Consider the following 25,153-nt stretch of genomic DNA (forward strand, 5'->3'; position numbering starts at 1 on the left):
GCCCCACGTGCGGCTCCCGGAGCTCGCGGGCTTCCGGGGACCCCAGGCCGGCCCGGGACTCAGACAATGAGGCGCGGCCGGAGGCTGAACCGCAGGGCGACGAGCCTGGAAGAGCCTCGGCCTTGGTCGCCGGGACTCGGCGCCGTCAGGACGGAAAGCTGGTGGGGAAAGTGCAAGTGGCGGCGGGCGAGAGCGAATCTGGGGCTGGAGAGGGGGACGGGCCCGGAAACCCAGCGCCGCTGGCCGCCCTCGTGGCGCTCCGCAGGCTCCGCGCGAAAGCCCCGCCGAAGCCGGCTCCCCAGGCCGCGGCTCCGGCTCCCCGCCGCGCCGGCCTTAAGGAGAGGCTCCTGCGCGTAGTGCGCGCCCTGGGTCTCCTGCGCTGGCTGCGGCTGCAGCGGCGGCGGCCGGCCGGCGAGGGCCCGGGGGCGGGGCCGCGAGGGGGCGAGGGCCGGGGGGCGGGGCCGCGGGCGGCCGCGGGGCGGGGTCACGGGCCGGGACTGCGGCGCCGGCAAGTGCTGTGCCTGGCGGGAGTAGCGGGACTGGGGGAACGGCCCAGGGCTCCCCCTAGCGGCGACTCGAGCTCCCCACAGTTTGCGAAGAGCTCAGCTCCCGGAGACCCTTCTGAGGATGAGGATCCGACTCCGGATTCCAAGTTCGCGGTCGTGTTCCCCAGGATCCACAGGACTGGGAGGGCGTCGAGCAGTCGGAGCTCAGAGGAAGCGTCCATGGACGCCCCACCCGGGGAGGGGCACGTTTTGCCTTGTGCAGGAGCTTCGGGGGACAGTGAGGGGCGCGGGGCGAGTGGAGAAAATGTGGCCGGGCCCCGCCGAGGCTCTCTCCTCGGCCCTACTCCGCACGACGAGCCCCTACTCGACGAAAGCGGCTCCAGCAGCGAAGCGGAGCCCGAGACCTTGGGGGCCGAGGCTCCGGTCCACTGGGCTCAGAGCTCAGAACCCCGCGAGGACCCTGGGCTTGGCGCCGACGCGCTGCTGCCCCGACTCACCTTGGAGACCCGCCTGCTGTGGGAGAGAAGCCCGGGCCCCTGCGGGTCCCCGAGGGAGCGGTGGGAGCCAGAGGATGAGACGGAGGAGGACCTGGAGCTGAGCCTGGGGCCGGGCATGGAGGGGCCACCCTTACTGGGCGCTGAGGGCAGGAGTCTTGGGGAAGGCCTGGAAGACACGGAGGACCTGGCTCGGCTGCGGTGAGCTGGGGGTAGTTCAGATCTGTCTTGTCTGGGCCCCATCCTGCCTCCATTTTTATAAATTGTAACCTTAGAAGGGATTGTACTTTTTAACCAAAGGTCTGGCTGGAAGAGGCAGGTGAGGCGTGAAAATCAGGTGCCCGGCCTGGGACTTGCTTCCCTAACTGGCACAAAGCTTCCCTCTGGTCAGCGGCCTGGTGGTGCTTGCAGCCCCCATGGAGTGGGTAACTCACTTAGCAGCCGCGCCCTGTGTTATGCTCAGGGCTCAGAGAGGGTGCATGACTTGCCCAAAGTATCTCTACAGCCAGTGGCCGCGCTAACCCAGGACCTCCTTCTGCCCCCTATTCCCTGCTCCACTCTCCTGCTGTCCCCACAGACCAGTGTGTAACAGCTCTGTGCTGCGGTGCCTCAAGAAGAGATTTCATCTGGGCCGAATCTACGTATGAGGGTTAAGGGGCTGGGATTCCCTGTCCCCTGGGATCTGAGGGCCCTCTGGCACTTCTAGAACTTCTCCTTCCTTCTCCTCCCTGGGCTGGGTGCTGAACCCTTGCTGGGGACCTGCAGAGTGGGGGCCGGGGGCCGGGCTGCGGAGCCCCGGAGCCCCACTCTGTCTGTAGCCCGTGCTTCCTCCGTGTTCCCCCAGACCTTTGGAGGGCCTCTTCTGCTCTCTCTGAACCCCCGCCGGCCCCTGCCTCTCTTCTCAGCTGAGGTCCTGGCCAGCTACCACCCCAAGAAGGCCCCTAACACCACCCCGTACGTGACTTAGCCCCACCAGCCCTCTGCTCACTGCTCCCTCCCGGGTGGCTAAGCCCCAGCATGTCCCACTGACCGAGATCCTGGGGACTGAGGGTCCTGCCTACACCTAGGAAGGCCCAGAAGCCCATCTCTGGTAACCTCCTCATTTGCTTCCTTCTCTCCTGCCTCAGACACATCTTGGCCATCGTGGTATCGGCCTATAGCCGGTCTCGGAGTACTGGGCAGGGCACGTGCATTCTCCTCGGGTGAGTGGTGGTGCCCCACGGAACCCACAGGCCACTCTGAGGGCTGGGAGACAGGGGCCACGGGGTCTGCATTTGAAGCTGCTGGTCTGGTCCACTGCTGGGCAGCAGCGCTGGACTTTGTAAGGGCTGTGCTCTTGGCTAAAGTCATCCACATGCCCCTTGAATGTGGCATCTTGGAGACTTCTCTTTGGTCTGCATGCCCTGGGTCTATCTCTCCATGTTTCTGGGGTGCGGGGGGTGGGTATCACTTCCAGGCGGGCATACCCCACTTCCTGGGCTCCGTGGGGTGTCCTGTGTGCCCCTTCCGGGAGACCCTGTCAGCCCCTCCCTCCTGCAGTGGGCACAGTGGCTCAGGGAAGACAGAAGCTGCCCAAAAGATCGTGCAGTTCCTAAGCAGCCTGGAGCAGGAACACGCAAGGGACCGAAGATGTCAAGTGAGGAGCCGCTGGCCTTTTCCCGGAGATCCAACAGGGACCATCCTTCTCCTTTGGGCCTGGAGGGTGGTCTCCAGGCGTCTGGCTTCTCCTTGGGGGCAGCCCCAGGCATTGCCTACCGTGGGGCAGGGTGAGGTGGGGTGGGACTGCCCCTCTCCGTGGAAGAACACAACCCCCAGGCGCAACGTGTCCTCAGCTGGGATGGCTGATCAGTGGATTCCACCGCCATCCCAGGGATACTTGAATGCTCCTCCCCCACACAGCTGGATGGCGTGCTGCTCATACTCAGCAGCTTTGGCCACGCCAAGACAGTCCTCAATGCCAACGCCAGCCGCTTCGGCCAGGTCTTCTGCCTCCACCTGCAGCAGTGAGTGACAGGGGTCCTGGCGGGCACAGGGGGCACTCATGATCAGTTCCCTTTACTGGGAACCCAAGGCTGCTGCCCTTGGGTCCAGCCCCTAGTGTGTCCCATTCTGAGCAGCGCCCCTAGGTTTCAGGCACCCTGGGCACCCCCACCCACTGCCCTGTGCCCACAGCGGGGTCATCGTGGGAGCCTCCGTGTCACATTATCTGCTTGAGACCTCAAGGGTGGTGTTTCAGGTAAGACCTCCCCCCCCCAACGAGGCTCCCCTCTCTCTAGCTCCCAGAATGGGAAAGGGGGAGGGGCCACTGTAGGGGGTCGCGGTCGCTAAGCCCCCCATCCCTGCCTTTCCCAGGCCTTGTCCTTGCTCCCCTGAGGCACAGGACCGGACCACTGCTCCCCCTAAGCCAGTCCTTCTCCCCCCAAGGCCCAGGCTGAGCGGAGCTTCCATGTTTTTTACGAGTTGCTGGCGGGGCTAGACCCTGCGGAACGGAAGCAGCTCTCCCTACAGGGGCCAGAGACCTACTACTACCTCAACCAGGTGGGGGAAGGAAGGCCCGCTCGGCGCTGGGTGACAGGGCTTGCCCAGGGAAAGGTCTTGGCACGGGGGTCTAAGGAGTGGCCAGAGTAGAGGGGAGCTCTGGGCGGCCGGGCCCTGTCCCCTCACCCCCCTCGTACTCTGCAGGGCCAGGCCTGCAGTCTCCAGGGCAAGGATGATGCCCGGGACTTCGAAGGACTGCGGAAGGCCCTGCAGGTCATGTGCCCCGAGGAGGTGACCGCCGCCTGGGCTGTGCTGGCCGCCATCCTGCACCTGGGCAACATTTGCTTCTCCTCTTCCGAGGTGGGCTCCCGCTGTGGCCGGTGCGGACGCTGGATCAGCAGTGGCTTGTTTGCATAATCAGGGCGGCAACGATACCAAACACTTGTAGGTAGATTACCAAGCCCTGGGCTACCCCAGGGCCCCACAGCGGCCCTGGAGAGCGGGCAGATTCCTGTCGTATAGGTGAGAAAACAGGCCTGGATCATCTATGCCAGCGCGGGTTCCGCTAAGCCACCACCCCACAAGGGAGACCTGCACTGACTGAGCAGTTATTATGTACCTGGCACTGTGTAAATCACTTTCTGTATGTTTCCTAATTCCGTCCTCACCACAACTAACTTTAGGGTTGTTGTTTGCCCTTTAACAACGAGACAGTGGAGGGGCGCCAGGGCGGCTCAGTCAGTTAACTGTCTGACTCTTGATCTCAGCTCAGGTCTTGATCTCAGGGTCGTGAGTTCAAGCCCCGCATTGGGCTCCATGATGGGCATGGAGCCTGCTTAAAAAACAATGAGACAGTGGGGGCTCAGAGAGGGAAAGACTCTCGCCAGCTAGTGAAGAGGTAATTAGGACTCGAACTCAGGGCCCCCAGGCTGCAGAGTCGGCTCCCACCCACCCAGATCGAACTTGGGGCAACAGGGCAGCTCCCCGGGGCAGCGAGGCCCTGCCTCCTCTGCACCCCGCTGCGGGATGTGGCCGATCCCCAGCAGAGGTCTCCGCGCCCCCTCCCTTCTCCGTCCAGCGGGAGTCCCAGGAGGTGGCTGCCGTGTCCAGCTGGGCTGAGATCCACACGGCAGCCCGGCTGCTGCTGGTCCCACCTGAACGCCTAGAGGGGGCTGTCACCAGGAGGGTCATGGTGAGCGCTGGGCTCCTCAGGGGGCGGGGCCACCCACATGGGCCTCAGGCCTGTTGTTCCACGTGTACCTACCTCCTCTGCCCCCCAGGAGACACCGTATGGCTGCGTCTGCAGGTCTCTGCCGGTGGAAAGCGCCATTGATGCCAGGTGGCCCTGGGGGCGGGAGGGAGCCGCAGCCGGGCCTGGCACTCTACGGCACAGGCTCACTCACCCTGCCCACAGGGACGCCCTGGCCAAGGCCCTGTATTCCCGGCTTTTCACCTGGCTTCTGATGAGGAGCAATGAGAAGCTGGCAGCTCCTGGGGAGGGAGAGAGCGTGGACACCGTCACTGTCGTGGACGTCTACGGCTTTGAGGTCGCCCCTTGGGGCAGGGCCTGGGACGGGGGGCCCACCTCATCCTGATCATGTCTGGGGTCAGCGCTGCCTGAGGGGGGCGCTCGTGAGCGCTTGCCTGCCTAGCCCTGAGACAGCGCACACCCCACAGGGGTAGCCTTTTTGCCCCGCTCTGTCCAGCCCTGACATCGCCTCTGGAGACTTCTGTCCTGCTTGGCCTTACAGAGCCTCACAGACGCCTCTAAGGCAGCGGAAGACAGAGGCCCTAGGATAGATCAGCCCCCAGCCTCCCCTCCCATGCCCCAAGAGGAACAGGAAAGGGGACAGTCCCCTGAATGGCCCTGAGTTTTCATAAGCTCTTCAACCCCTTTTTAGAAGATCCCGCTTCCTCAGGGAAGGGAGGAGGGGGCTTGAGCAAGAGAAGGTGGCCTCCACCCTCGTTCCCGGATGGGCACTGTCCCCTGCTCTCTCCTCCCCAGCCTGCCCCTGGTGACTATGCCCTCTCCGAGGGGGGAGGGGTTGACGGCAAGTGTGTGTGTGCGTGCGCATGTGCACTCTGTGTGTGTTTCAGAGTGTGTCAAAGCTCTCTGTACAAAGCCGCAGGGAGTGCGGGCTCTGCTGGGCTTGCGAGTAACATGCTGGGGGACGCAGAGGAAGGAACCTGTAATCCCTACAGGAAGAATGCTGGAAGGCTTCTCGGAGGCAGCGGCCTGGAGCCCTGCTTATGAGGATGTGGGATTCCGATAGCCAGCAAGCTACTGGGTCATAGGAAGAGGTGCCTTCCTGACCCCAGGATGGCTGTGACCCGTGGCCTGAAGGCTCACAGTCGTGCTGAGGCAGCGGGAGGGGTGTGGGTTGAGGCCTTTGGACTTGACCCTGTGGGCTCCAGCCTCAGCCCCAGGGCACCACTCCTCCCTGAGTTCTGGGAGGGCAGTGTGCAGCCCCCCCTCCCCAGCCCCGTGCCCCTGCCGTGTGGGTGCCCACGTCCTTGCTGCCCTGGTGCCCCCAGGCCCTGCGGGTGAACGGCCTGGAACAACTGTGCAGTAACCTCGCCAGCGAGCGTCTGCAGCTCTTCTCCAGCCAGATGCTGCGGGCCCAGGAGCAGGTGAGAGGCGCTGGGCCTGGCGGTGGCTGGTGACACCCAGGCCTTCCCGAGCAGGGGCCATCCCTGGGAAACAGAGGGCGCTGAACTGAGAGCTCGGTCCCAAAGCCCCTCATCCCGCCCCGCCCCACTATGGGCCATCTCAGCCCTTCTGGGCCTCATTTTACTCATCTGGACAATGGGAGGGCCATCCCTGCTCTGGGTCCAGTGAGCTCGCCCACGAAAGCTGGTGTGCTCTGGAACCGGCCCCGTGCTGCTGTTCCCAGGAGGCCTGTCGGCGAGAGCTGCTGCCCTGGGTGCCCATTCCCCAGCCTGTGCAGGACACCTGTCTGGACCTCCTCATAGACCAGCCCCACAGCCTCCTGAGTATCCTGGATGCCCAGACATGGCTGTCCCAGGTGAGCCCCGAGCGGTGGGGGCCCTGGTGGCCAGGCCAGGGCCAGCAGGGCCTCCGAGAGGAGCCACAGGTGATGGGGGCCAGAAACCCTGCGCTTAGCTTCTCAGCACAGCTTGGGTTCAAATCCTGTCTCTGGGTGATCCTGACCTCTCTGGGGTTCCTCAAGTCCATGCTGCAGAAGGGGCAGGGTGGTGGGCACTGTGCAGGGCTCATGCAGGGCTTGTGGTGGTCCCTCGGGCCTCCAGCTAGTAGGGAGCAAGCCTCGGGGCCGTGGTTCTCCCATTCCACAAATACTCATTGATGACCCTGGAGGGATGCGTGGTCCGGGCAGGTGCACATCTTGTGCAAAGGCCTGAGGGAAGCTCGTCCCTCTTATCAGGCCACAGACCACACCTTCCTCCAGAAGTGTCACTATCACCATGGCAATCACCCCTGCTACGCCAAGCCCCAGCTGCCCCTTCCGATCTTCACCGTGAGGCATTACGCTGGGCCTGTCACCTACCAGGTATTGGGGTAAATCAGGGACAGACTCCTGGGTGAATCAGTGAGAGTGATGTGGCCCGGGTGTCCCCTCCCCAGAGCTGACTCACCTGACAGCTAAGAGGAGTAGGTGAGGGGAGGCCCCTCCCAGGGCTTGACCATATGTTTCTACCTATGCCCTTGGCCCTACACAGTTCCCAGCGTGATTTAGTGAGTTCTGGCTGAGCACCATGGGGTAGAGGGAGATGAGACTGGGAGCCTTAAGACCAGGAGGGGAGGAGCATATGTGTGGGGCGTGGAAACCTGACTCTGATAACCTCTGGCTGTTTGCTTCTCCTCCTGAGCCTACATTTTCCCACCTGTAAAATGGGAATGGGAGTCCTATAACACTTGTGAGGATTAAATGCAGTAATGGGGAAGTGGTCAGGCAGGTGCCTGGCACATAAAGGTGCTCACTGAAGGGACTCGCCTTTCCTCCTTCTGAGTTTCACGGTGACAGCACACCTACCCAGGAGGAGAACTGCTGAAGGGAGGGGGCCTGGTATAAAGGGTAGGACCATATGGCTAGTTTTGAGGTAGGGCAAGTCCAATAAGGCTTCCTGGAGGAGGTGAGCTGTTTTGGTTGTAGAAGAAAACACAGACCACCCAGAAGTTACCCAAACAAGAAACCTAAGGTTTATCAGTTATACCTCTGTTCCCCCCCCCCAAAAAAAAACCAATCACATCTAAAAAAACCCATATACACAAGGAGATTGAATAAAGAAAACCACAAAACTATATTGAAGCTCACAAAAGAAAACATTTTTTTAAAGATTTTATTTATTTGAGAGAGAGTGAGAGAGAGCATGAGCTGGGGGGAGGGACAGAGGGAGAGGGAGAGAAATAGGCTCCCCACTGAGCAGGGGGTCCAATGCGGGGCTCGATCCCAGGATCCCGAGATCATGACCTGAGCCAAAGGCAGACGCTTAACAGACTGAGTCACCCAGGCGCCCCAAGAAATTTTTTTTTTTTTTTAAGTAATCTCTACTCCCAACGTGGGGCTGGAACTCATGACCCAGAGATCAAGAGTTGCATGTGTTCCTGAGCCAGCCAGGCGCCCCACGAAAGTTTTAATTTTGATGAAATCCAGTTTAATTTTTCTTCTGTTGCCTATGCTTTTGGTGTCCTATTCAGGAAATTGTTGCCAAGTCCAATGTCATGAAGCTTTTTTCCTACATTTTCTTCTAAGAGTTTTAGAGTTCCAGGCCTTAAATTTAGATCTTTGATCCATTCATTTTGGGTTAATTTTTATATCTGATATAAGAGTCCAACTTCATTCATTTGCATGGGGATTTCCAGTTTTCCCAGAGCCGTTAGTTGACGAGACAAAGGTGGTCCTTTATTTAGCCTAGTGGGGAGAGGCGGGATTATGTGACAAAGGGACCAGGCTCCACCCCAGTCTTCTCTCTTTGGCTCCCCCTCTACTCCCCACATTGTCTCTTACAGGTTCACAAATTTATAAACAGAAACCGGGATCATCTTGACCCTGCCGTGGTGGAAATGCTTGCCCAGAGCCATCTCCAGGTGCCCCCCACCCCTCCACACTGTGTCCCCCTGCCCCTTGGACCATGGGCTGAGGCTTCCGGGGTCTGGACGCTGTGGCCTGGCCCACCCTGGCTCCCCGGGGATGGGCTATGGACGGGCCTGGGAAGCGAGCCAGCTCAGCCTCCTCTTGCCCCACAGCTTCTGGGCAGCCTGTTCCAGGAAGCAGAGTCACAGTCCAGGGCTGGGCCAGGCAAACCCACACTGGCCTCTCGCTTTCAGCATTCCCTGGAGGACCTCCTAGCCCGGCTGGGCAGGTGAGAACAGTGCCCCTCGCATAGGAGACCCCAGGGACTCGGGGGCTGGTCTGCGTCCACATGACCCCCCCTTCCTCCCATCAGGAGCCATGTCTATTTCATTCAGTGCCTCAACCCCAACCCAGGAAAGGTGAGCTCCCCCCGCCCACCGCACCTGGCCCCAGAGCCTTCCCATCTACCTGCCCTGCCCTGCTCAGCAGCCCCCCCGCCGCCCCGCCCGGACTCCAGCTCTCACTGGCTCTGTTCGGTGGCCACAGCTTCCGGGCCTCTTTGACGTGGGACACGTGGCCGAGCAGCTGCGCCAGGCCGACATCCTGGAGGCGGTGTGTACCCGCAGTGCCAACTTCCCTGTGCGCCTGCCCTTCCAGGCCTTCCTGGCCAGGTAGGGTCCCAGGATGGAGGCAGCCGAGGGCCCAGGCACCTCGGGCCGGGACCCACAAGGACAGCCCCCCAGAGTGGCTGGCAGACCCAGGGTTCCTTCAGGGCGGAGGTGGGCCCACTTTCCTCGGGACCCCAGGCCTGGCCTCCAGCCCGCCTCCTTTCACTGCTCTCTCTCCCTCCATCCCTCTCCTTCCCTATTCACTATCTGCCCCCCCCCCCCCCCCCCCCCCGCCATGCCTCTACCTGGCCCTCCGACACTCAGCAAAACTCTGCTGGATGCCGGGCACATAGTGGGCGCGCTGCAAATCGTTGTTGAATGACTTAGGGGCCGGGGGGTGTCAAACAGGCGTGGAGGGAGGTCCTCTCTGTGCTTGTTCTGACCTCAGCTTCTCCCTCCTCGGGGTAGGTTCTGGGCCCTGGACACAGAGGCGCGGGGAGAGTCCTCTGACCGCGAGAGGTGTGGCGCCATCCTGAGTCAGGTGCTGGGGCCCGAGTCACCGCTCTGCCACCTCGGGGCCACCCAGGTGGGTGTGTGTGCGGAGAGGCAGGCGTGGCTGGGAAGGGAGAGGAGCATTCTGGGACAAACTCAGGAATGGGGGGGTCCTTCTGGGTGGGGAGGCGATGGAGTGGGCCTGGGAGGCAGGTGTCCCGGGCTCCCCACAAGAATCGGTTGTCCTGCCGGAAGGGAGGAGGCCGAGGCCTGAGGAGAAGAGCAGGGTGGGCCTCGGCCCCGCCAGCCCAGGCACCCTCACCTCTGCCCCCAGGTGCTGCTGCGGGAGCCGGGCTGGCAGCAGCTGGAGCAGCACTGGGCCCGGCGACGCTCCCAGGCCCTGCTCAGCCCGCACCTTGGCCAGCACACCTGCGTCTCCCGCCAGCGCCTCGGCGGCCTCCTCCTGCCGCGGATGCGGGCGCGGGCGCGAGGGCTTCAGGCCAGGTCTGCAGGGGTGGCGTGAGACTGGGGGCCTCCTCCAGGTGCTGGGGCGGGGTGTGGGAAGGGTAGGGCCTCAAGGAAATCTACCTGCCCTGGGGGTCATCCTGTCAGCATCCCCATGCAACCTCTGCTTGAATACCCCGAGGGACAAGAAGCTCACTATCTGCTCAGGCCACCTGAACCTGAGTGTTTTCTAGTCTGTTCTCCACTCTGCCCCAAGAATAATCTATTATCAGGCTGTGTGAGGCCCTGCCTATCTCTCCAGCCTCTAGGCCAGATTTTTATTCTCCAGGCTCTTTGGACTTTTTGGTCCTATACACTTCCTTCCCCCTTCTCACGTGATTAATGCCTATTCACCTTCACAGCTTGTTGGGAATGTCTGTGCTGCTTCACCCAATAGCTGTGGCTCGACCTTCTCCGTTACCCTGGGCCCAGCGCTGGTGACCCCGGGATGGAGGCAGAGGTGGCGCCTCCCAGGTGCACTGGGGAGTCAGGTGCAGACAGTAAACCAGCCACCAGTCACCCCCAAGGGGGTGGTAAAGGGCTAAGAACAAAGTAAGGACAGTGCCATGGACCCCAGGGGAGCCTTCCAAGACAGGGCACTCATCACCACGCTCTATTTCCAAAATGTTGTCATCACCAGCAGAAACACTGGATCCCTCACGCAATCATTCCCTGCTCGCCTTTCCTCCAGCCCCCAGGAACCTCTCATCCACTTTCTGTCCCTACGAATTTGCCTATTCCAGATATTCCATGTAAATTGGCTCGTACAATATTTCCTTTTACATCTGGCTCGCTGCACTAAGTGGAACGTTCACGAGGTTCATCCATATAGTAAAAGGTGGCAAGACTTCGCTTCTCTTTGCCCCTGGGTGCGCAGACCACACCTTGTGTCTCCACTCATCCGTCAGCGGTCATTTGGACTGTTTCCACTTTCTGGTGCTTGTGAATAAGGCTGCCGGGAACACGGTTGTGCCAGTATGTCTGTTCAACTCTCTGCTTCCAGTTCTTTCGGGTCTTTACCTAGGAGTGGAATTGCTGGGTCATATGGTAATTCTGTGTTTGGTTTTTTGAGGAGTTACGCTCCCACCAGCATGTGTCAGTTTTCCAATTTCTCTACAGCATTGCTGGCACTTATTTTCCACTTAAAAAAAAAAAAAGATTTCTTCATTTGAGAGAGAGAGAGAGCACACACGCGCACAAGCAGGGGGAGTGGGAGAGGGAGAAGCAGACTCCCTGCTGAGCAGGGAGCCCGATGCGGGGCTCGATCCCAGGACCCTGAGATCATGACCTGAGCTGAAGGCAGATATTTAACCCACTGAGCCACCCAGGCACCCTTATTTTCCACTTTTTAAATGATAGCCATCCTAGTGGGCATGAAGCCATACGTCATTGTGGCTTTGATTTGCATTTCTCTAATGACTAACGAGGTTGAGCATCTTCTCATGTGTTTCTTGGCCAGTTGTGTATCTTCTTGGAGAGATGTCTAGTCAAGTCCTCAGTCTGCCTTTTGTTTGTATAGTTTGTCTTGTTGTTGAGTTGTGGGAGTTCTTTATACATCTTGGATATCAAACTCTTATCAAATACGTAATTTGCAAATGTTCTCCCATTCCATGGGTTGTTTTTTGACGCTCTTGATGGTGTCCTTTGCACAAAAGCTGTACATTTATTTTTTTTAAGTAAATTCTACCCCCAACTTGGAGCTTGAACTCACGACCCCGAGATGCTCTACCAACTGAGCCAGCCGGCCGCCTCAAAGCTATACACTTATTTTTTTAAATTTTAATCCTGCTCAGGACTCCTTCCGTGAGGAGTCTTGTCTTTCTTGTATTTGGACAGTTTTCAAAGACATGATCTCTTTTGTGATCTCTTATTAGATTTCCAATGATAGGATTTTTTCATTTTTAGAAGTTTTGCTTCTTAAATAAAAATACGCCAGACACTTCTCAACATGTCGATTGATTGACTTCATCTTGTGGTGGGGCAGGGATTACACGGATCCTCACTTCGCAGATGAGGACAATAAAACCAAGAGGAAGGGACTTACCCACGACCACACTGACCGACTGGGTGGGAAATGAGCCCGGCGGTCGGCTCTGCCGCCTGAGACCGTAATCCATGGTACCAAACACCTTCTCAATGTACTTGTTCTTTCAAGCTGTCCTGTCCTTTCCCTGTGGCTTCTGTTAAGCACCTAGGGGTCGTCGGCCTGGGGTCCGTGTCTACATTCATGTCTCGGCTTGGAGGGTTTGGGTACCAGCTCTAAGCTCGAACTCCTCCCCAACCCCCTTTCCGGCCTCCAGGAAGCGATACCTCCAGCGGCGGGCAGCTCTGGGACAGCTGAACAGCGTCCTGCTGGTGGCCCGGCCCCAGCTCCGGAGGCGACAGAGATTGCAGGTGAGTGTCTGGGTGGGGCTGCTGCCCCTGGCAGCTCAGGGCGGATAAGTCAGGCAGCCTTGCTGGCCAAGTTGGCCGGACCGTAGCTGAGTCACTCCTGGCCCGGGCGCACGAGGCCCGAGGGCTCAGAGACCACGGCTGGCCCAGCTCTTCCCATTTCCTGCTGCCTGGCCAGGGGAGGCTGGGGCCTCCGGGAAGTCACTTCCTTCATCCTTGCCCACCCTCCAGAGTGTGAGTCTCCCCTGCCTGCCGGGGGTGCCTTCCCATCCCCTCCAGACCTTCCTCAGGGCCGGCCTGCTTCCCTCTTTTGCCTGATGACTCCAACATGGGGGCCATAAAGCCGCTCAAAGGTCAGCGCCCACATACTGCTCCTCTCTGTGGCCCCTCCCTGGCTGGACTTTGTCCCCTGGGACCGTTTCTTCCTACCTCCTCCCCAGCGCCCCTGCAGACGGGCAGCGACGGCCGGTGAGGGCTCCGGAGGGCTGGCGGTAGGCAGCCGGCCCCTCTGGGTCTGGGCTAGTTTCTCCACTGGGGGCCGGAGGGGGCAGCTGAACTGCTGAGGTGGGGAGGATCTGCCAGGAGGTTCACGGAGACCCCTCACCGGGGCACCAGCTCCTCTCACATCTCCCTCCGCAGCTTGGGCTTCGGTGTGGCTGGCACAGTGGCCCAGCCTCCAAGACAGCGCCAAGCATGGTAGGTGGCCTGGAAGCTCAAGGGTGTCCACTGGGTTATGAGCCTCCCAAAACTGGCATGGCTTGCGGACGAGTGTGGGGTCCTGGGTGTGCATCCCTTGGGCCCCCCCAAGAAGAGGCCTCGGCCGCCCTCAGTCTCCCTCTGAGGGCTCTTGGGGTCCTATTTGTGTCCAGGATCAGAATCCTTGGTCTTTGGAAAAGTTTGTGGTCCTGGGGGTGAGGAGGGACACTGGGTCCCGGTACCCCCTCCTTTAGTACTTAGTCGATCGCTCCTCTCTGCCAGGAGCTGGGGCGCTTGGAGATCCCGGCTGAGGTGGCCGTCATACTAAAGACAGCAGAAGGTGGGTTTTGGTTGGTGTCCCTCTTACCATGATCCCTCGCTCCTCCAGTCTCTCTGCTGTGCAGTCAGTCTGTCCCCATGGTCCCTCCCTATGATGCTCTGGGCTCCCCTGGGCTCCCTCTGCCCCAGGGCTGGGGGCGGGTGATGAGGGGTGGAGGCGGTCCACAGCCGGGTGCCTTATGTCGGCCTTTCTGGGCTGCCTCTCGGCGCTTTCCCCAGGCCATCACCATGCCTTGGTTGGGAGCATCACCGAGTCCATGCCCCCTGAAGTTCCTGCCCAGAGCAGCCTGACCCTCCCACCCGACATCGACCAGTTCCCGTTCTCCAGCTTCATCTCCACTAACTTTCAGGTGGGCCCCCAGACCTCAGCTCTCCCTGGCGGACCTCCATGGCTCCCCAGATATTAGCCCTGCCAGGCAGAAGCTGGGCCTGTTCCTTCTTCCCACTCCACCCATCCTCTCCTATCACGGGGGTGATGGGTGCAGCCACACTGCTTGGAGAATAGCCCCTGAAGCCAAACGTCTCACTCTTGAGAGGAACTGAGATCCGTGATGCCACAACTTTGTTACCCCTGCGGCATCGTCCTGCCGTTGAAGTCATGTCATTAGCATGTGTGTGACGATAAGGCAAATGTCCAGGCTGCAGTGTTGGATACAAAAGCAGGATTCCAAACTGGACATAGAGTAGAATCCCAGTTTTGTTAAAAACAACAATAGGTGTGGGAGGGCGATGTAGGTATCTGTGCATAGAAAGCGAGACTGGAGGGGCGCCTGGGAGGCTCAGGCAGTGAAGCCTCTGCCTTCGGCTCGGGTCATGATCCCGGGATCCTGGGATCGAGCCCCGCATCGGGCTCCCTGCTCAGCGGGAAGCCTGCTTCTCCCTCTCCCTCTGCTGCTCCTCCTGCTTGCGCTCTTTCTCTCTCTGTCAAATAAATAGATAAAATCTTGAAAAAAAAAAAAAAAGCAAGACTGGAAAGAGAAGCTAAAATGTCAACTGTGGTCACGACTGGCAGGGAAATAGTAATGGGTTTTTTATTCTTTATCCTTTTCCATGTTTTCTGAGTTTTCTGCATGCATGGGCATCAATTTTCTAATCAGAAAGAGCCACTGAGATGCATTTCTAAGGTGGTTTTCCTCGCCAGCCGCTCTCCGTCTCCCAGGGCGCGCGCTCCCGTGGGCTCCACCGGGCTGTCTCCAGCAGGTCAGCACAGACCAGCACCTGCTCAGGTGCTGTCTCCCCCCTCCTTGCAGGAGCCAGCCCTGCCCAGCCCTGGGCAGCCGCTGGCCAAGCCCCTGACCCGGCTGGATGGTGAGAACCCTCAGCATGCCCTGGATATCAACAAGGTGGTGAGTGACGCATCGGGGAGGGGACGGGGTGGGGGACCCTGGCTCCTGGGTGCTGGCTGAGCGCCAGGGGAGCCCTGCATGTCCTGCCTTCGCCTTGCTCCCCGTCTACAGATGCTGCGGCTCCTGGGGGATGGGTCCCTGCCCCCCTGGCAGGAACAGAGCATGGGCGAATACCTGGTGCGACAGGGCCAGCGCCGGCCAGGGCTGCGGGACGAGCTCTTCAGCCAGCTCGTGGCCCAGATCTGGCACAACGCGGATGAGCAGCAGAACCAGCGCAGCTGGGTCCTCATGGCCATCCTGCTCAGCGCCTTTCCCCCCATGCCCACCCTACAGAAGCCACTGCTGAAGTAAGGGGCCTGCCTTGCGGGGCCCAGTGAGTGGGATCGGTGGACTGCCCACCCCCACAGCAGCCCTGTGCTGTCCCCACAGATTTGTGTCCGACCAGGCCCCCAGAGGCATGGCAGCGCTGTGTCAGCACAAGCTGCTGGGGGCCCTGGAGCAGACGCATCTGGCCCCTGGGATGGCACGGGCCCACCCCCCCACCCAGCTCGAGTGGACTGCCGGGCGGCGGCGGGGCCGCATGACTCTGGACGTCTTTACCTTCACTGGTGATGCTCACCTTCTGCTCAGGCCTCCCCAGGCCCACAGTGGAGCCAGCCCTGCCTCCTCACCCTCCCTGGACCTCCTTCCTGCCTCAGCCCTCTAGCTGCCCCCTCTGTGACTCTGATCACAGGGTCCTGTCCTGCTGTCCTTCTGTCCTGCTTCTGGAACCCCCATGGGGACAGCAGCCCCTTCCCGTCAGGGAGGACCTGCTGCCCCTCACTCCAGCCCCCACCCCTTGTCCCTACAGAGGAATGCTACTCAGCCGAGGTGGAGTCCTGGACCACAGGGGAGCAATTCGCCGGGTGGATTCTGCAGAGCAGGTACGGGGACCTGGGATGGGGAGTGTAGCCAACACGGACCCCTATCCCATCCTCATCCTCCCTGCCCACTCTCCTGTCAGGGGGGGCCTCCTGCAAACCCAGGGCCAAAGCCTGCTCCCCGAGGGCGTTGGCGGGGCGGGGGGCACAGAGGGGTAAGTGGGCAGGAGCCAGACAGTAGGTTCAAGCTAGGGAGCAAGAGTAGAGGTTATATCTATGGTCCAGATTCTAATGAAATAGGTCAATAAATAAATGGCTGCATCAGAGTCGATGTGGAAGCAGAAGGTCGTGAGGTGCGAATAAAGGAGAGCTGTCTGAGGAAACCAATTCCTCACCCAGGTTCTGCCTTCCTCAGCCGCCTCCCCTTGGGTACCCTCGGGGTGGTCATCTTCCTGGCTGATCACTCCCTATGGCGCCCCTTTGTCCCTCCCAGAGGCCTGGAGCTGCCCCCCCGTGGCTGGTCCGTGTCACTGCACTCCGGGGACTCCTGGCAGGATTTGGTAGGCTGTGACTTCGTGCTGGACCTCATCGGCCAGACTGAGGACCTGGGGGACCCAGTCAGTCCCCACAGCTACCCCATTGCCCCCCGTGGCTTGTAGGTGCCACCCCAGCACCCCTGTCCCAGCCTGTTCCTGTCTCTTTGCTGTCATAGGTGACCCCCATAGCCACCCTATCACACCCCGGGGTTCGCAGGACCTGCTACAGGCCCAGCACCCCCCCACACACCTCACCTTCTCCCGCCCCACGGGGATGACCCCCCACAGCAGCTTCTATTCCTTGCCTCAGCCTGGACACCACCCCTATCCAAGGCACCCCCTTAGCTGGGCCCATTGTCTCCTGCAGAGCCGAGGACATCCCCCCCGCCCCTGGCATCCAGGCCCCTTCATTGCCCCCAGGTCCACCCCCGGGGCCAGCCCCAGCACTACCCAGCAGGAGCCAGTCAGGTAAGGCCAGAATGGGCACAGTGAGGTTGGCAGTGCAATGCGAATGGGGGTGCAGGGTGCCCCACACCCCAGGGTGACACCCTCCTCTGGCCCCACAGGGGAGTCTCAGACCTCAGGGAACCTGGATGGCTTCCTGGACCACCTCTTCCAGCCAGTCCTCTCCCCGGGCCACAGCGTGAGTGTTCTGCACACACACCCGACCCCGTCCCTGCCCCTACCCCACCGGGGCCTCCACTGCCTCTCCCATCTCTCCCAGGGCTCCAGTTCTGACCCTGTGGCCTATGGCTTTCGTCCCTACAGGATCTGGAGCAAGGCTGGGCTCTGAGAAGCCGCATGAAGGGAGGGGGCGCCATTGGGCCCACGCAGCAAGGCAGCTACCCCATGGGTGAGTGCAGGGCCGAGCATCCATCCAGGGTCTCCCCAGCCCAGCAGCACGGGCAAGCACGGCCTGGGAACCCCAGGCAACTGGGGTCAGAGCTCCAGCCAGCACCCTGAGGGCCCATCCTCTTCTTGTTGCTTGGAGCTGGAGGGAGGGGGTCTGCGGGCCCAGATAAGGATCGACCCCGGGGGGGCCCTGTTCCCTCAGTTTACCCAGGGATGATGCAGATGCCCGGATACCAGCCAGCCATGATGCCTGCCCCCGTGCCCATGATGCCAGCGATGGGTGCAGTCCCTGCCGTGCCAGGTAAGGCCAGGTGGTGGCTCCCTTCCCAGGTAGGACTGGAGGAAGGGAGGTCCTCCCCGGGGCCCGGAGGGCGCAGTGGGCAGGGGGCCACGTGCCAGCTGGGCACTTGCATGCCACTTGCAGCCATGGTGGTGCCGCCGCCGCAGCCGCAGCCCCTGCTTCCCAGCGTGGACCCGAGGCAGCTGGTGGCCCAGCAGCAGAACTTCATCACCCAGCAGGCGCTGATCCTGGTGAGGGTGGGCAGGGCCCTCAGAGGGCCTCGCGGGGCCAGGTGTGCGGGGCAGAGCCGGAGCCGCTCTTACCGGGCCCGCCGCCCCTCCCCCCCCAGGCCCAGCAGATGACCGCCCAGGCCATGACCTTGTCGCTGGAGCAGCAGACACAGCAGCGCCACCACCAGGCTCAGCCTCAGGCCCGGGCCCCCGGAGCTGCCTCGCCAAGCTCACCCCCAGCCGTCGCCCCCAAGCCCAAGAAGCCCCTGGCCCCACGCGGGGAGCCAGAGCCAGAGCTGAAATCGGTGGGTGCCTGTCTGAGGGGAGGAGCCGAGGCCGGGCAGGTGGCAGGACTGCGTGGCCGGGAGACCCCACAGGGATGGGGCGGGGGGGGGGGGGCGGTGCTGGGAGAGGGGCGACTTGGCTGGCGGGGCTGCTCCTTCACTTCCCCTTCCTGCCCACAGGAGACCTCACCGGAGGCCCGAGAGAAGCCCCAGCGGCCCAGGAGCTTCCAGCAGAAACAGGACTATTTCCAAAAGATGGGTGAGGGTGCTTGGGGTGGCCGGCCTGTCCAGGAGCCCGCTGGGCACGCCACGGAGAGTAATCGGGTCACCTGGGGCACCTACAGGGCAGCAGCAGATCAAGGTGAAGACAGTGAAGCCTCCACCCAAGGTACAGATCCCCCAGGAGCCGGAACAGGAGGAGGAGCAGGAACAGGAGGAGGAACCAAGAGCAGGTGGTGGGGACACGGGGGGGGGGGAGCCCTGGCCCTGTGGGTCTGTGCAGGGTCTCACATGTTTCCTCTCCTCCCGGTCAGTGCCATCCCCCCCACCTCCCCCCATAGTGAAGAAGCTACTGACACAAGGTGGAGTCAAAGGGGCACAAGAGGCTGAGGCTGAGCCGGCGGCCCCAGGGGTGGGGGCTGGTGGTCACCCTGAGCCAGCCCCCCAACGGCGGGCAGAACCGAGCAGGGAGATTCGCAACATCATCCGCATGTACCAGAGTCGCCCGGGCCCCGTGCCCGTGCCCGTGCAGCCATCCAGGTGGGCCTCGGGGGCGACCAGGGCTGCCCACTCCCCCGGGAGGCACTCTGTGGGCTTAGGACCTCTTCCTTCTCTCAGGAAGCCCCCAAAAAGTTTCCTGAAGAAAAACAACCCTAAGGATGAGGCTCTGGCTAAGTTGGGGATCAGCGGTGCCCACGCGTCCGTGTCGGTGAGGCTCCATCCCGTCCAGGGCATGGCTTCTCACCTCGGGAGTCCAAGGCTCTCTGGGGTAAATTTGGCCTTACCCCTAGACCCAGCTGTGTACATTCTTTGTGCCTCCCCAGACGCCATCCCCCAGCTCAGGGAAGGGCCTCCCACCAGCTGTGGCCCCTCGACCCAAGGTCCCACCACAGCTTGGGCCCTCCAGCTCCACCAAGGAGAACCAGGGTCTCTCTGGCCAGACTCCGCCTGCTGCCCGGGCACCCTCCCCTCCACCAGCGCCCCCGCTGCCTCTGCCTGAGGAGCCAGGGACCCCTTCAGCTGGGCCCCGCGGTAAGGAACCTTCTAGCCTTCTGTGGTGGGCTTCGTTGGGGCGGGGCAGGGTTCCCAGAAGCCTCTCAGTGCCCAAGGCTGTGAGGTCAGCCGCTCAGGCGCTCGGGGCTCCGGACTTTGGAGCCATGGGCAAGGAGCCCCAGCTTCCGCATTCCCGTCCAGGGCAGGGCACGGGTACCCCTGGGGCTCTTGTGGCACTGAGGGACTGTCTCGGGATATTGTCCTCGGTGCATCCTGGCAGCTCCATCAGGAACTTAGTGGCCCTGCTGACGTGGTCAGGGACAGCAGGGAAAGTCTGAGGGCTGGAAATGGAGGCCGGAGACGGGATGTGGACAGGAGGGAGGCAGCAAAGGTTGAGTAGGCCAAGCCCTCGCAGGGCCCGAGGGAGGGGACGGTCTTTTGTCCCCGTGTCCCCATCATTCTGGCTCTGGCAGGTCCTCACCTGAAGCTCTTTGGCCCCTCCCTCTGCCAGGCTGGATGGAGCCCATGGAGGACCAGGGAGTCTCCACCCAGCTGCTCGTGCCCTCCGGCAGTGTGTGCTTCTCCTACGTCAACCCGCCCTGGAGGTTGTTCCTACGCAAGGAGGTGGGCACTAGGCCGGGGCCGCAGCCGGGCCTCTCTCTGGGCTGGGGAGGGGCGGCAGGCTGTGGTGGGACCCCAGCATCTCCCCATACACAAACACTGGGGGCTGCCTCCCCACGACCCGCCTCCTCAGGCCTGGTTTTCCTTCCGGGTCTGGGAGGTAGAGGTGGGCTGGGAGGTAGGCGGGGAGGGGGCACCATTCCCATCTGTTCTCCTCGCCCCTGCTCTCCTGCAGGTGTTCTACCCCCGGGAGAACTTCAGCCACCCCTACTGCCTCAGGCTCCTCTGTGAGCAGGTGAGAGCACCTGCGCATGGGCAGACGGACTGCGCCCGCACCTGGGCCAGGTCACCACCAGTGCGAGAGGCGTGAGGGCAGCCAGCACTTAAGAGGGCTGGGGCTGTGTTTCAAGCCCTGCCTTCATTTACTTCATCCTCACCACATCCCTGAGAGTAAGGACCATTATTGGCCCGCAGTGAGGATTCAAAATAAAGTGCATACGGTCCCCAACACAGGCCCTGGCACCCAGCAGATGCTCCCTGATGGTTGTTCCTGTGCCGCCCCTGGATGCTCCCGGGACCCTGCCTCTTCCCCCAAATTCCATAGCAGTCTCCCCTCCTCCCCCGCCAGGTTCTGTTCCTTCAGGGAATTCATCTCAGCTGACCGAGCAGCAGTAACCCGCTAGTGCGGGTGATTGAGGGAGGCGAGTGGGAGGCAGGGGGCGGCCCTGGGCTCAGAGGCCCCACATCCCTCCCTGCTCCACCCGTGCCCATGAGGCTCTCCAGCTTTTCCTCCATGTGTGGCTGCTTCCATGGTGGGCTCTGGCACGGGGATCTGGTGGTGACCTCTTGGCTCTGCCCCCAGATCCTGAGGGACACCTTTGCCGAGTCCTGCATCCGGATCTCCCAGGATGAGCGGAGCAAAATGAAAGAGCTGCTGGGTAGGGTCCAGGGACCCGGGAATCAGGGGCCTAAGTGCTGGGACTAGGTCTGTCTGTCTGGAGGGGGCAAACTCTGGGGTCCCCCCTTTGAGGGAGCCCGAGGACAGTCTGGGGTTGTTCCTGCCCACAGGAGACCTGGAGGTGGGTCTGGACTCACTCAACACCACTGAGGACAGTGTCAAGAAGCGCATCGTGGTGGCCGCTAGGGACAACTGGGCCAATTATTTCTCCCGAATTTTCCCTGTCTCGGTCAGTGGGGCTGGATGTAGGGCTGGGGACGCCAGCACCCCAGTCTCGGTCCCAGCACGCTCAGCATGGGCCTTTGTGGCAGGGGTGAGAGCCGGGGCTGGGGTGGGCCCCAACGGAAGGACGAAGAGCAGCACGGGCCCTGAGTAGCCCCGGGGCGTCTTGGATGGTGGTGGGGACCAGGAGCCTGTCTGTGACCCAGCCACCTTCCCTCCGGGCAGGGTGAGAGCAGCAGTGACGTGCAGCTGCTGGGCGTGTCCCACCGGGGACTGAGACTGCTCAAGGTGACCAAAGGCCCCGACTTCCACCCGAACCAGCTGAAGACTCTGTGCTCATACAGGTGAACCTGGCCCGGGGGCTGGGCCGGGGGCTGGCGGGGGCGAGCCGGCTCTCAGCTCATGCCTCCGCCTGTGCACAGCTTTGCTGAGGTGCTGGGCGTGGAGTGCCCGCGCAGCTCCACCCTGGAGCTGTCACTGAAGAGTGAGCAGCTGGTGTTGCACACGGCCCGGGCGAGTGCCATCAAGGCCATGATCGAGCTGTTCCTGAGTGAGCTCAAGAAGGCAAGTGTAGGCAGGGCAGGGGGCTGGTGGGCAGCTGGGCTGGGGGACCCGGGCCGGGTAGGGGGGCCTCCACCCGGGCTGCGTCTGGTCTGGCTGGTCCCGGAGCTGTCCGCCAAGCTCCGTCAAGCGGCCCGGGGTGGGGCTGGGCCTTCAGGCCGGATTCCTGGAACTCTGGACTGCTGGGTGGGGAGTGAGGCCAACAGGGGAGCAGGTGGGGCCGGAAGGACTGGGGTCGCAGGCAGCCTGGCTCCCTTGCCTGCTCACCCTCCTGCCTGTAGGACTCCGGCTACGTCATCGCCCTGCGAAGCTACATCACCGATGACCACAGCCTCCTCAGCTTCCACCGTGGGGACCTCATCAAGCTGTTGCCAGTGGCCTCGCTGGAGCCCGGTATCCCTGGGGGCAAGCAGGGCAGCCGGCACGGGGGGGCCAGCACATGGCAGAGCCTCGGAGGGGCCGAGGGGCCAGGTGGGTGAGGCGCTGTCCTCGGATACCTTCCAGGCTGGCAGTTTGGCTCCACCGGGGGCCGTTCTGGACTCTTCCCTGCCGACATAGTTCAGCCAGCTGCTGCCCCAGACTTTTCCTTCTTGCCAGAGAGGAGTGGCCGGCACAAGAGTCAGCTGCAGCACAGAGAGCCGGGGCTGGCTCAGTGGGAGAGGGCAGCGGAGGTGAGGAAGACGGGAGAGGCGGAGGCGAAGCCTAACATGTCGAGGACAGAAAGGGCTCGATTGCCCCTGAGCGGCCAGGACCACCTGCCGCCCGGCGGGTAGCGCTTGGTCTGATGCTGCCCCTCTGCCCTTCCCGATTTCTTGTCTCCCCAGCAAGAGTGTGAGCCCCCTGTGGGCAGGGGCTGGGCCGTGCGCCCTTTGTGCCCCCTCGCAGCACTTCATTAAGTGCTGCCCTAGAAGATGCTCAGTAAAGGCCTCTGGACTTCCCTGGCTTCTGGTGGTGTGCTCACTGCTGCTCTGCCTGCTCCCCTTGGCTCGGGCTGGGCGGGGGGCTGGGCAGGGCCTCCGGACAGGCCGGGGGCCCTCGGGTGTCATGGGGTCTCCTGTGCTCCCAGCGCCACGCCGGCCCCCGGAGCCAGGCACACAGCGAAGACTCTGTAGCCTCCATCTCTCCGTCCACGGACTCCCGCCACTACACCATGCAGGAATTTGCCCTGTACCACTTCCGGAAGCCCCAGACCTTGTGAGTGCCCTGGGCCCACCCTTCTGCCTGCCCATCCTCGGCCTCCCTGAAGTGGGCCTCCCCGCTCGGAGCCACCAGGCCAGTGCTCTTAGCACCCTCCCTGCACAACCTGTGATGGGGGCGGGAGGGCCGAGCAAGCAGGGCTGTCCTTCTGCCCCCTCAGGCTGGACCACACCGGTGGAGATGCCAAGGAGAAGGCCATGGCCAGCCTGGTGCAGTACAGCAAGGTGAGGGAGACAGGTGGGGAGGAGTCGGGCCAGTGGACCTGCCCTCTGGCTCCCATGGACCCCAGACCCACAACCCAGTCTCTTCGGCCACAGGCTCCCATACGAGAATCGCTCATCAGCCTCAGTGATGAGGACACAAACAGGCAGGCTGTGGAAAGCTTCCAGGGTGAGTGACCATAGCATCCTGGGTCCCCATGTCTGTGGTGCCTCGGACCTAGGTGCCAGGTTGCCTTCTGTCCTTGTTTGTCAACTCAGGGAAGCTCACTGGTGGTTACTGAATCCCCATAGCTCTCACCTATTTCTACTCACTCCCAAGGGGTGGTGGGTTGCGTGGAGTCTGGGCAGGAAGGCAGTGCTATGTCCAGATGTCTACGTGCTCTAAGCAGCCTCAGGTGCCCACGGAACCTCTCTGAGCCCTGTTTCCTCATCAGTAAAGAGGAGACTGCTCTGCTCTGCCTGGCTCACATGCATTTTGGGGAGCAAGGCATGAGATGACAGGGAAAGCCCTGTCTGGCGACAGCATGAGCCAAAACCAGGCCCCCAACCCAGCTCACCATGCTTCTCATCCTGCCTGCAGCTCTGATGCAATTTATGGGGGACCAGCCTAAGCCCCGGGGCAAGAATGAGATGGAGCTCCTTTATGACCTGCTGAGGGTAAGCAAGAGCTTGTGTGCTGAAAGCTTTGGGTAGGATTCTGTGTGCCTTGAGGGTCTGTTCCTGTCCTCCTGCCCGGGCCTGAGTGGCTTCCCCCTTCCCTCGGTCACTAGTCATTCAAATCATCCAAAAGTATTTTGGGGGCATGGCGGTGAACCAAGCAGGCTCAGTCCCCACCAAACTTACAATCTAGTGAGAGGAGACATCTGGTAAACCATGACGCAGTGTGTCTAAGAGTAAAAGGTGCTGTGGGGCATGATACAGCAGGGAGGGGGCTGCTCTAAGGCAGAGGCTCGGGGGCGAGGCGACCCTGGAGCAGAGATCTGAGGGAAGCTGGGGGGAGAGGTAGGTGTGCATTGGGGGTATCACATGCAGAGAGGGGCAGGGGCAACAGTCCTGATGAGGGTGAGCCTTAGCACCAGCAAGGCTAGCGTGGCTGGCGCGCCCAGTGAGCCAAGACAGAGTGGAGGATGAGGCTGGGGAGAGTCGGCAGGTACAGCTCATGGCAGGCCATCGTAGGCTACTCTTGGGACTCTGATTTCTCAAGAGAGATGGGCACTCACTCGAGGGGGTGTGCAGAGACTGGCTTACATTTTCAGGGGACGCTGTTTGCCACCCCTCCCAGGGGGATAGAAGTGCCAGAGGAGGTTATTGCAATGATCACAGGTGAGGGATGGTGAGGGCCAGGCCCAGAGGTAGCAGCAGAGGGGAGAAGACTCAGAACAACAGGGTTTTCTATGAATTATATGTGGGGTGTGACAGAGAGGGGCCAAGGATGTCATGGAGGCCTTGGCCAGAGTCAAGACTGTCTTTGGTCTGGGGGCCTAAGGGAGGAACGGGTCTGGGTTGATGCAGGAATCTGTTTTGAACATAGGAAGTGTGAAGTTCGGACTTCCAAGTGGGGGTCCTGGGTTCAAGGGAGAAGCCTGGGCTGGAGGCCAGCACTGGCAGTCATCAGCAGGTGGGAACAGGTGAGATCATCAGTGTGTGTAGACTGAGGCCCAAGGGCACTGCAGCCCCGGAGGTGAAGGAAATAAGGGGAGCCAGCAGAGAAGACAGGGCTGAGCAGAGCCCATAAGCAGATGAGGACAGTGATTTAGACACAAGCTGTGTCCAAGACCGAGAGGTGGCCCTGGCCTTGGCTGTTAGCAGGATTTCTCTGACTTCAGCTCCCGTGCCACCCTGCCTTCTGCTCTTCCGTCCCCACAGCTGTGCCGGGAGAAGGAAAACCTCAGGGATGAGATTTACTGCCAAGTCATCAAGCAGGTCACCAGACACCCTCGGCCGTGAGTATGCAGGGCTGGGGGGCAGTGGCAGAGGGCGGCCCAGGGCTGGGGCATGGTCTGGCCAGCCTGAAGCCCAGGCTCTCTGCCCTATAGGGAACACTGTGCTCGCGGCTGGAGCTTCCTCAGCCTCCTGACAGGCTTCTTTGCCCCGTCAGCCACGCTGATGCCCTACGTAACCAAGTTTCTGCAGGATTCAGGCCCAAGCCAAGGTGCCTAGGGGAGGGCCTTCCAGGCTGGGGTCTCAGCAGCTTGGGGAGGGGTTTGGAGA

General features: G+C 61.6%; 1 protein-coding gene across 1 annotated transcript in view; it reads left to right on the plus strand.

Moving 5' to 3' along the window:
• MYO15B (myosin XVB) overlaps nucleotides 1-25,153 on the plus strand; it is a 28,800-nt gene that overhangs the window by 877 nt on the left and 2,770 nt on the right. Inside the window, 55 exon segments of the mRNA XM_078066394.1 lie at nucleotides 19-1,201; nucleotides 1,578-1,641; nucleotides 1,845-1,954; nucleotides 2,128-2,206; nucleotides 2,514-2,636; nucleotides 2,900-3,003; nucleotides 3,173-3,236; nucleotides 3,425-3,538; nucleotides 3,683-3,838; nucleotides 4,557-4,670; nucleotides 4,759-4,817; nucleotides 4,893-5,025; nucleotides 6,014-6,109; nucleotides 6,373-6,504; nucleotides 6,883-7,008; nucleotides 8,469-8,546; nucleotides 8,706-8,821; nucleotides 8,906-8,951; nucleotides 9,079-9,203; nucleotides 9,609-9,726; nucleotides 9,967-10,136; nucleotides 12,437-12,530; nucleotides 13,167-13,223; nucleotides 13,506-13,563; nucleotides 13,782-13,912; nucleotides 14,813-14,908; nucleotides 15,020-15,255; nucleotides 15,338-15,516; nucleotides 15,759-15,831; nucleotides 16,262-16,423; nucleotides 16,672-16,772; nucleotides 16,871-16,947; nucleotides 17,073-17,157; nucleotides 17,359-17,457; nucleotides 17,581-17,687; nucleotides 17,786-18,010; nucleotides 18,131-18,209; nucleotides 18,295-18,402; nucleotides 18,484-18,709; nucleotides 18,788-18,872; nucleotides 18,994-19,201; nucleotides 19,674-19,786; nucleotides 20,019-20,078; nucleotides 20,646-20,721; nucleotides 20,852-20,970; nucleotides 21,189-21,307; nucleotides 21,386-21,527; nucleotides 21,806-21,917; nucleotides 22,029-22,195; nucleotides 22,591-22,718; nucleotides 22,882-22,945; nucleotides 23,039-23,111; nucleotides 23,523-23,599; nucleotides 24,809-24,885; nucleotides 24,979-25,094. Of these exon segments, the coding sequence (XP_077922520.1) occupies nucleotides 19-1,201; nucleotides 1,578-1,641; nucleotides 1,845-1,954; nucleotides 2,128-2,206; nucleotides 2,514-2,636; nucleotides 2,900-3,003; nucleotides 3,173-3,236; nucleotides 3,425-3,538; nucleotides 3,683-3,838; nucleotides 4,557-4,670; nucleotides 4,759-4,817; nucleotides 4,893-5,025; nucleotides 6,014-6,109; nucleotides 6,373-6,504; nucleotides 6,883-7,008; nucleotides 8,469-8,546; nucleotides 8,706-8,821; nucleotides 8,906-8,951; nucleotides 9,079-9,203; nucleotides 9,609-9,726; nucleotides 9,967-10,136; nucleotides 12,437-12,530; nucleotides 13,167-13,223; nucleotides 13,506-13,563; nucleotides 13,782-13,912; nucleotides 14,813-14,908; nucleotides 15,020-15,255; nucleotides 15,338-15,516; nucleotides 15,759-15,831; nucleotides 16,262-16,423; nucleotides 16,672-16,772; nucleotides 16,871-16,947; nucleotides 17,073-17,157; nucleotides 17,359-17,457; nucleotides 17,581-17,687; nucleotides 17,786-18,010; nucleotides 18,131-18,209; nucleotides 18,295-18,402; nucleotides 18,484-18,709; nucleotides 18,788-18,872; nucleotides 18,994-19,201; nucleotides 19,674-19,786; nucleotides 20,019-20,078; nucleotides 20,646-20,721; nucleotides 20,852-20,970; nucleotides 21,189-21,307; nucleotides 21,386-21,527; nucleotides 21,806-21,917; nucleotides 22,029-22,195; nucleotides 22,591-22,718; nucleotides 22,882-22,945; nucleotides 23,039-23,111; nucleotides 23,523-23,599; nucleotides 24,809-24,885; nucleotides 24,979-25,094 (7,239 nt within the window).

This window comes from Halichoerus grypus, chromosome 2 (genome assembly GCF_964656455.1).
Source record: "Halichoerus grypus chromosome 2, mHalGry1.hap1.1, whole genome shotgun sequence".
Classification (NCBI taxonomy): Eukaryota; Metazoa; Chordata; class Mammalia; order Carnivora; family Phocidae; genus Halichoerus; species Halichoerus grypus.